This window comes from Rhincodon typus, chromosome 25, assembly GCF_021869965.1.
Source record: "Rhincodon typus isolate 14 chromosome 25, sRhiTyp1.1, whole genome shotgun sequence".
Lineage (NCBI taxonomy): Eukaryota > Metazoa > Chordata > Chondrichthyes > Orectolobiformes > Rhincodontidae > Rhincodon > Rhincodon typus.
This window is the reverse complement of record NC_063356.1, coordinates 16391565-16402179: the sequence shown is the minus strand read 5'-3', so window position 1 is coordinate 16402179 and position 10615 is coordinate 16391565. Positions and strand designations below refer to the sequence as shown.

General features: G+C 38.6%; 1 protein-coding gene across 1 annotated transcript in view; it reads right to left on the bottom strand.

Annotated features, from left to right (window-relative positions):
• The window catches only part of LOC125486089 (growth arrest-specific protein 6-like), a 9344-nt gene extending 381 nt beyond the window's left edge, over nucleotides 1–8963 (bottom strand). Inside the window, exons 1-4 of the mRNA XM_048612218.1 lie at nucleotides 8830–8963; nucleotides 5863–6023; nucleotides 3701–3725; nucleotides 2223–2258 (exon numbers count right to left, since the gene is read on the bottom strand). Of these exons, the coding sequence (XP_048468175.1) occupies nucleotides 2223–2258; nucleotides 3701–3725; nucleotides 5863–6023; nucleotides 8830–8902 (295 nt within the window). The 5' untranslated portion in view covers nucleotides 8903–8963. The remainder of the gene's footprint in view (nucleotides 1–2222; nucleotides 2259–3700; nucleotides 3726–5862; nucleotides 6024–8829) is intronic.
• Nucleotides 8964–10615: the final 1652 nt, after the last annotated feature.

Below are 10615 nucleotides of genomic sequence, written 5' to 3'. Positions count from 1 at the left end.
ATTGTTTTCTGTTTGTAAAAATTCCAATTATTCATTTATTTACAATTATCGTCAGGATAGCGTTTGAACGGTTAAAATTTGAGGATATTTTCATGTTAACTCACAAACAATAAGCAAAGGCAGTTGGAACAAGGAGTATTATCTCTTGAAATAAGAACATAAGGAATAAGACCTGACTAGGCTATTTGGTCCCTCATGCCTGTTCCACCATTCAATAAGATCATGGCTGATCTGCCCTTGGCTTGAATCCCTCGTTTGTGCCATTTCCTCACAGCCCTCAATTTCCCAACAAGTCCAAAATCTATCAACATCCTATTTAAACAATTTCAGTGATCTAGCTTCCACAATTCTCTGGGATAAAGAATTCAGAGCATTCACTATCTTCTGGGAGAAGGAATCCCCTCACATCTCTGCTTTAAATGAGTGTCCCCTTATTTCGTAACTATATAACACTAGTAGAGACATCTTCTCAACATCTATCTTGTCAAACTCCTATAGAATCTTGTATGTTTCCATAGATCACCCTTCCTCTTCTAAAGTCTAATGAATAAAGGCCTAACCTGTTCATCCATTCTCAATAAGTCAGCCCTTTCATGTCAGGAATCAGCCTAGTGAATCTGTTTTGAACTGGCTCTAATGCCAATATATCCTTTCTAAAGTACAGGGACCAAAACTGTACACAATATTCCAAATGGGGCCCTCATCAACGTATTTTAAAATATATATTTTAAAATGCAAAATCCCCTAGCAATAAAGGCCAAAATTCCATTTACCTTCTTAATTACTTGCTGCATCTCATGCTAACATTTCTTGTTTCATGCACAAGAATCCCCTCACAAGATCCCAATGCATTGCATTCTTCAAGAGTCTATACAGTGAAATGTACTGTGATGCTCTCCAGAGGGACCAACAAGACAGAGAGAATGTGTTCTGAAATAGCAGCACATATAATTAGCCCCATAGGAGGGACCGTAACCCAGGTAGGTCCTGAACTTGAACTCTACTTTATGTTGAATCAGCTGAATATCAGCTGGAGGTGTCAGCAGTATCGCTGCCAGGAGATTTAAAAAATGGGCAGAATACCCATACTCTATGTGATTGCTAGTAGAAATGTTGATGGGTTTTCAGCTGCCATGAAGTTGTGACATGGTGATGCACAATTTGAAAATTTAATTCCTGGAGTGTGACACTGGATGTTACCTCTTCTGGAACACAACACAATTTTCAATGGGAGGACAGGAGGTTGGAATGCAAAAGGGAAGAATTTGCCTCCAATTAACAGCCAATTAACCTCCTTAAGGCACTTCTTAATAGGTTGGGTAGGCCAGGAGCAAGTACTCAAATTTGAAACTGCTGAATCTGTATAGATTAATGAATATTAGTGCACATCTTTTGTGTTCAAAGGCAGAAGAAATCAAAGTTTCTTTTTTTCATTTGAGAGATCTTCAAGAGTTGTAGGATCTGGCACCAGTTCATATGTTTGACCTATTTGGACTTTGGTCAGCTTTACACTCAATGAGGCTGCTGGTTCTCAGAGAAGGCCTGTCTTCTCTGCAAGGCAAAGGTAGGTCCCAACATTGTTGCCATTTCCTTTGTTGCTTGTGCATTGCAGGCAGTTCCTGGCCAAACTCGGTACCACTAACCAGTTTCTAAGCTCATTTCCTACGTAATTAGTGCATTCACATTAAAAGACAGTGGCACAGGGTCCAGGCCCTGATAATATCCAGTTGTTGGGCTCCTTGTCCCATATAATTGAACTGGTGATGTTCCCCCCCTCTCCACTCACCTCCACCACTGACATTGACCTCACCTTCCAAGATTTTCAGCTCCTATCCCTTCTGATGAACATCACCAATAGCACATTTTCTGGCTCAGGTTCACCAATCCCCAGCTGCCCTCCCCCCCCAACCAACGGCTCCTAATTCAGCTGGTAAATTAAGTTGATAAAAATTTACAACATATCCACACTCATGAGAAACACGCTTCCTGGCTGCTATATCTCTCAGCCTCGCTTGCTTCCTTATTTTTGGCTATATTTTAAGCCTATGTTCCCTGAAAAGCAGTAGACAATGTCTCATAACCACATGAATTATTTCATTGCAATCCTTTCATAGAATGATGATAGTTATGATATTTATGTTGCTTAGCTTTGTGTTTATCCTCCTTCCAAGAAAAAAACCATATGTTTTTCAACTCTTTAGTGAATTGTATTATAAACTTACATTGGCTCAGAAAACAGGGGAGTGGTTTAATGCTGCCTGTTCAAAAAAAAGACATTTTGTATTAAAGGGACATTGTCATTTCAGCTAAAAGATTTTCTAAAGAATGTTCATCTTTACATTAAGTGAAAAACATAGAAATCATGACACCATTCATGCAATAAAAATTGGGTTGGTATAAGACAGCATGCAAAATGTGACAAATTTCAGGCTGTATCTGTATAAAATGACAAATAAACCTCTTTAACACTCCTACTCATATGTTACTCTATAAAGCCATGTTCAATAATGATCTTTAAAAGGTCCACTTTCCAGTACCTTGCACTTTGATATGTTTGGTTGTATTATATTCTGGTGAAAGAATAACATACAAACTGTTTTGAACCTGGAGAGACTCTTTAAACAATTAGAAATATAAACGCTGTACCTGCAATTAAACAAGAAACATTTGCTCATGATCCATCATCGTATCTGTCACAAGAATATTCTTTAATGCAGATGGACTAAGCATATTTTGTTCAGTTGGAAGGAAGCAATTTCAGAAAAGATACCCTCTCAGGATTTTTTAAATTTATTCGATTGCAGATGTGGATGTCACTGGCTTTGCCAGCATTTATTGCTCACCCCTAATTGTCTTTGAAGATGTGATAGTCACCTGCCTCCTTATATGACTGCAGTCCATGGGTGGATGGCTGGCAGGTACACTCAGTGTTGATTGGAAGAGAGTTCCATGATTTTTACCCAGCAACAGCAAGAAAAGGTGATCCCATTCCAATATATGGTAAGTAATATCTACTGTGTATATTTAGAGGTGCAGTGTGTAAAGCTAGATCATTTAAGGGATCAACTGAATGCTAATTTGGGGTTTTGAATATCAGCTAGATCAAATGCTTCTCTGTCAATATTTATAAGATGCTCATAATGGGTTTTTGTAGCCTTAATTTTAAGGTCCTGCAAGTGCAGTTACATTTCAAGAGATGGGCATGAAGGGCCAGAATTGATTAGTCTTGACTAGTGAGTTTATGGATACGTTTTCTGCACTGAATCCAAGTCTTTGGTATCACACTCTGCCGCTTACATCCTAAGTTACATCAGACCTGTTACTTATGATGTCAAATTTCTTCTTGCTTGTGGGGAAAAGCACATCTATTTCAGCCTATCGAAAGGCATCAGGGATCACCTCCTTATTTTACAGCCATTTTGAAACCCAACACTAGTTCATGACTCTTTCATGGAATATGGACATGGCCAGCTTTTGGTGTCTATCCCTAACTGCATAATTAATTGAATGAGATAACTAATTGTCTCCTCACTAACAATTCCAAATGGGTTAAATTCAAGTGGTGTGATATTTCTTACTGAATATTTAAATGTGTTTGTGTGAATTTTCTCTGTCTGTTGTTTTAGCAAAGAAATTCAAAAATAAATATACTTAAAGTACAATCTATGCATCAGATTGATTTTTCTAAAAAAAAACATACCATTAGGTGAAATCCAAAATTGGTCCTGCAAAAAAAAATCTTATTTTAGTTTGTGCAGCACATGGATGGACGCATGCTTCTTAATAATAAGGAGTGATATTACAAATGAGCAGTGTTGTTTGGGAGTCCTACTCATTTGTTCCACATACTTGGAAACAATAGGCTGAATTTTCATAAAATTGGACTAAATATCAATTTTGGGGAATTTCATGGAGGGTCATACTTTGTGAGCCCTAAAATCATTTTGTGCTAAATTTTGCACCAATCACCTTATTAAGTATGCACTATGGCTTCAGAAAGCAATTTAATAGCCCAATTCCCTGTGCCCAAAATGACTTGGCAGCCACATTGGAATGAAAGTTGTCCGTGAACTCCAAAGTGCAGAATTTAGAAGTTGAACCATATTGTAAATTAGTCCAAGATGTGCCATGATGAAGTAGTGAAGCCATTGCTGACTCCTATGGAGAGAGGGTTCAGGTGGTTGCTGCCAAAGGAGCATGCGCTGTGTTGTTGGGGGAATGCTGGCCAAGAAGGACACCTGGAGTAGGTGCTTGTGAGCTGCAGCTGCCAGGTTAAATTGGGAAGTGGCGCTATCTAGTTTCTCCCTGATAACTGGGAAAATAACAACCTAAACATAAATGAGATGCGATTAGAGAATTAATAAATGTTAATGCTCATTAATGCATGCAATAGGCCCCTCACTATTCACTAGCCAGATTCTCAACCAGCTATTATAGCCTCAAGTGGAAAATTGGACCTTGTTTTCTCAACATCCAGAATTTCAACTTTTCACTTTTGTCGTAATTCCCAACCTTCCCATCATTGCCCACAACATTCAGAGACTAAGAAACTTCAGCCCAATGGTTTCACCATCAACAATTTTTGCTCTAGAATTTGCCAGTATGTGTGACCAGTGTACATGGTTCCTTGAATTTATAAAATTGGTCCTTGTATGTACTGTAATCATCTCTTATTAATCAACTCCACATATGAATCTGTTATAAGAGTTAAGTGGTCCAGTGCTGGGTTGTTAGGAAGCTCCCAAAGCAAATGATAATTAAAGATGCCCATCAACACAAAGCATATTTAAAACATGAGGAAATATAATGACAGTAAGGTTGCATTTATGTTTACGTTCCTGAATCATCATGTAACTTAGCTACATATATTCTAATGAGACATTAGCAGGTGTACTAACATTCCTCTGCACACTTCTTTAATTTAGCATTAATCAGTTTGTTTTAAATGGTTAATGCCTTGGCTGAAATGCAATAGAAAGGGATTTATGCTAACATATCATACATTTGTTTATCAACATTGTTGATAGTAACTTTTAGACACTGATTTTCTGAACAGAAATATTAGCATGCTTACTGGGATCTTCATCTTCCTTTGTTTGTGGCCTTGAAATTCAGGAACGCTCTCTATTTGAACACTCTGAGAATGTCAAATTATAACCTAACCCTTTCCAGTTGGACATGATCTAACTCTTCAAGTTAGTTGGGCCTGTATAGTGATTGTAATGAGGTCAGCCAGCTGGACCTCATAGAATATGGATTCCATGATTGGGAGTTTTAATTTGGTCCAATCAGGGAGCCCTGACTGACAGGTAAAAAGAGGAATGTCAGAGATCCTGAAGCTCTAGGTGCTGACTCTGATGATGCTGTGCCAGAGTCAAGGATTGCCCACATGTAAATAAAGAGTGACTTGACGATGGGGATACCAATGTCTGTAGAGTTATTTCAGCCTGCATTTTGAAAAGCCAGTGAAGTACAAAGAAATGTCAGGTTGTTGCTTTTGTTACAACAACTGTCAGATAACTAGGTTCTTCAGTCAGATCAGGTAAGCACTCTGTTAGTGTCAATTATGAGAAGTTGTAGGAGTGAAGGAGAAGGTCACGAGCAACTATTAGATGCTACAGTATGGGATTAGGATGAGCTACCACAGGAAGGTTACAGTCATTTGTAATGTTTGTTGGGCAGGCTTTGCTTGAAGCAGCCTGTAGTTGTGCTTTTGAGCAGCTATTTTGGGCAATAATGCTCCAAGTGTTGCCAATGAAATGGGTTTTAGGTGTCCAATCCTCATCCTATGCTTTGTGCTTTTAAACCACTGATTCTGCTGAGCAGGTATTAAGATTGAATTGCTTTAGATGCAATCCTTACAGGCATTGGAGAATTTCTCAAAACCTCTTGAACCTCTTCTGAAGAACACCTTTCTTCAACGCATTCTCTTTCCATATTATCGTGTAGTAGTTCCTCCAGGCCATCATTAGCCCTCCGGATCCGAGAAAGGAAGGTGCTGGCATGTGATTTCTGCAAAAACACTAAATCGTAGTGGGTTAAGAGAACCATTATCCACATGATACACATGAAAAACTCTTTCCTTTGCTGTTTCCAGCACATATGTAATTGTAGAGTCATAGAGTTTTTACAGCATGGGAAGTAGCCCTTCAGCTTATCATGTCCGCAACTGTCATCAAGTGTCTATCTATTTTGACCCATTTTCCAGCACTTGGCCCATGGCATTGTGTGCTATGGCAATTCAAGTGCTCATCCAAATTGTTCTTAAATGTTGTGAGGGTTCTTGCTTCTACCATCCTTTCAGGTGGTGAGCTTCTGATAACTTCTGGCTGAAAAGATTTCTCCTCAAAACCTCCTGCTCCTTACCTTAAAACTGTGTCTCCTTGTTATTGACCCTCTACTAAGGAGAAAAATGTCTCCCTACCCATTGTATCCAAGTCCCTCATAATTTCGTACACCTTAGTCAGGTTCCTCACTCAGTATTCTCTGTTCAAAGGAAAAAAGTCCCAGCTTATCTAAATTAAAAACCAAAAGAACTGTGGATGCTGCAAATCAGGAACAAAAACAGAAACTGTTGGAAGAGCTCAGCAGGTCTGGCAGCATCTGCGAAGAAAAATCAGAGTTAAAAATTTGGGTTCTGAGGAAGGGTCACCAGACTTGAAACGTTGACTCTGATTTTTCTTTGCAGATGCTACCAGACCTGCTGAGTTTTTCCAGCAACTTCTGTTTTTGTCCCAGCCTATCTAATCTCACTTCAGAGATGAATCGCTCCAACATCCTCGTGAATCTCCTCTGCACCTCCTCCTGTTCAATCACATCCATCCTATACTTGGGCAGCCACACCTGCACTCAGTATTTCAGCTGTGGCCTAACCAACATCCTATACAGCTTCATCATAACTTCCCTGCTCCTGCATTAATGCCTTGACTAATAAATGCATATATCCCATATGTCTTCTTAATCACTTTATCTACCCGTCTTGCAGCCTTCAAGGATCTATGTGCATCCACACCAAGGTCCTTGTGATCGTCTGTACTTCCTAAGGCCCTAACATTCAATGTGTACTCCTTTCGTTGTTAGTCCCCCCAAAATGCATCACCTCACACTTTTCACTATTAAATCCCATTTGTCGCTGTTCACTCCATCTGACCAGCTCATCGATGACATCCTTTTGTCTAAGGCTTCCTCCTCACTACTTACCACTCTAAAAATTCTCATGTCATCCGCAAAATTACTGATTATAACTCCTACATTCAGGTAAATATCATTAATGTACATGACAAACAGCAAGGATCCCAGCAATGAAACCTGTGGTATGCCACTGGACACTGCCTTCCAGTAACAAAGCCATTCTGTAACCATCACCCTAAGTCAATTTTGGATCAAACTGCCCTGGATCCCATGGGCTCTTAGCTTCTTAACCAGTTTGTCCATGTGAAACCTTGTCAAAAGCCTTACTGAAGTCCACATAGACTACATCAACTGCACTACCCTGATCTACACACCTTGTCATGTCCTCAAAAAATTCAATCAAATTTGTTACACTCGATCTACCCCAACATAGCCATTCTGACGATTCTTGATTAATCCCTACCTCGCTGATAAATAAGCATATTCTGAACACAGATGAACCACATGACTCAAGATTGTTCCTATGATATATTATAACTAACACAGTTAAGCCTTCATAGGATTACATGAAATAGGAACAAGAATACAGGCCTGTCTGACAACAAAATAGTATGTTGGTTCACTTCTTTTTACCTCAATTCCACGGTGTTTCTCTGTCTACACGTCCATAGATTCTCTGACAATCAGCATAAAACAAGTCCCATGAGAGATAATGTTATCAGAGAACTTAATCCTGCCTTACCATGACTAAATTTAAATGTGCATTTACTGCTTTCACTTATGCCAAAGCTGTCATCAGATACACAAGTTGCCACTACTGACTTCGGAAAACCTTCGGAAAACAAAAGAGATGGCTTCCAAGATGCTTCTGGACAAAAATTCTGATTGCAGCACAAGTATTGTTATTTTAAATCTCGTTTAGGTAGCAGAGCAAAATGAATTTTCAGTAAATATCTAACAATTCAATTGATACTCAGTTTTTCTGAAAACGCTTGCAAAGTCTTTGGGGCATTGTCCTAGAGAGGTATTAGTTTGTGTCCAGTACCTACTCAGATAGAGAGGCATGATGTCCAAATTATAAAGTAATTCCTTGTCATTCTCTGATAATGAAAAATAGATCTGAATACCTTTTATAAATAAACATCATCAGGGAGGGTGGCTTTATTTGCAATATTATTAAATTCTTTGCATGACCTAGGAACTTTTTGAACGTCATTTTGTCTCCATATAACTGGAAATGGTATAAATTGAAAGTGATGTGAGATTACTTCTCCAATTAGGGAAAAACAGTGGAAAACTTGTGAATGTCACATCTTGTATAGCTCAAAATGGAGCTCCAGGATGACTAGAACATTCATTTCTAAGAGTTACTTTCCTTTTGACTATTTTCTTTCTCTTACGATAGTTCCATGTGTCTCGCCTAACTTCATTGACTGTCTATGTGAAATGTAAAGTATAATTTTCCTTCAGCTTTAGTCCTGCTTATTGCACAGTCATCCTAGAACCACGTAAGGTAACTGAATTTAAGAGTTATATTTGTCATATGCTGTATCAGCAACACCAAAAATTAATACCAGCGATGCTTTTAATTAATCAATTACTAACGAGATTTATAATTGAAAAGTACAGTTACATGAAGCTCCTCTCTTAAGAAATCACCTCATTATATTTTGATGAGTTATGATTACAATTACTTACTGCAGTTCACCTGAGAGGACCAAAAGAGAAACAAAAAGATTGTCTCATACTTCAAAATAATATTCACGTTCATTTCAAAATACCTCCTTAAGTCTCAGAAACAAGAGGATTTTGCACAATTGTGAATGTTGTTTCATTATTTGCAGTGTAGCTCATGTTTTTTACTTATTGCAAATATCTAAGTAATAATTAACGAATGTTTTTTAAAGGTCAATTTGCCTTAAAATCGATAACACCCTAATTCTGGTAAAAACCTCTCCAAGATTACAGACATTGGGATATTGACAACCCACTTCCTGTTTTCCTTGTGTGAGTTAGGAGTAGGCAAAGATAAAGTCACCATTGACCCAGTCTCTTCTTAGCGAGAGATAACTGATAATGGCTTGACCTGATGGTCAGCATGCATCAGGTGAGGGACAAAGTTAAGTCTTCATGATAACCTCAGCCAGTGCTGGAATTGAACCCAAACTGTTGGTTTCATTTTGCATTACAAGCCAGTCATCCAACCAACTGAGCTGATTCTTCTTAACCTGTGGATGCCATATGAATGATAAGGGCTCAGTACAATATAACAGCACGCTCCTGAATAAAAACAGAAGTTGCTAGAAAAGCTCAGCAGGCCTGGCAGCATCTGTGAAGAAAAGTCAGGGTTAACGTTTCGGGTCCGGTGACACTTCCTCAGAAATTCCTGATTAACAGCATCTGCAATTCTTTTAGTTTTTATTTAGCACACCCCTGAAGTCTGTTCTAATTCTGTAAAACAATTAACACCCAACTTTTAAAGAAAATTAGATTTACTTTGATTTTATATGGTGTTACGAATTTGAATTTAATAAGGGAATACAAAGTGTCACAAACAAAACCAATGCTTATCATCCATCCCTAATTACCCTTAAGAAAATGATGGTGACCATCTTCTTCAACCATTGAATTCTGTGTGGAGTAGGTTGTGATAATACTATGGCTTTAAGAGGTGTATTTTGTCCTTTTGTTTTATGAAGAGAGGTTGAGATCAAGCTCTAAGCAGTCTGTTCCAAGCCAATAAAGAAAACAGCTAGTGAGACCTTTGGTTTTTTTTAAAGTTAGAACAATAGAAGTAGCATAGTCAGGCTCCCATAGAACCAGGGTTTTAGTTTAGCTTTCAGTAGTTATGGGTTTTGAATCTGCCATACATTTTTCTCAGGCATAGAAAAAAGCTTGCGTTCTCTCCTTCTCTGCCAGGGTTTTCTCTTGATGTTCTTTCCTCTGCATTGGAGAAACATTGCATGTGAGACAATCTATTTTACGGAATTTGCCTTTGCCAAGGGTGTGTTTATGGGCTATTGCTATCTTGGACAGTTGCTGTTTTGTAGTTAAATAATCTATTAATCTGTTAAGTTTGCCAGTGGAGTTAAAGTTAGACCAGTTCTTTTCTTTAGTTTGTATTTTAGGAGAGCGGTTGCTGTACCAAGCCATGATGCATCCAGATAGAATGCTTTCTATGGTGCATCTGTAGAAGGTGGCGAGGGTCCTTATGAGTATGCCAAATTTCCTTAGCTTCTTGAGGAATAAGAGGCATTGTTGTGCCTTCTTGACTGTTGCGTCGTCATGGGAGGTCTAGGACAGATCATTGGTGATCGTCACTCCTAGGAACTTGACGCTCTCACACCTCCACCTCAGCTCCATTGATGTAGATAGTGGTGTGCCCTCCTCCTTGCTTCTGGAAGTCAATGATAAGCTCTTTAGTTTTGCTGACATTGAGGTAGAGATTGTTATCTTTACATCATGTCACCAAGCATTCTATCTC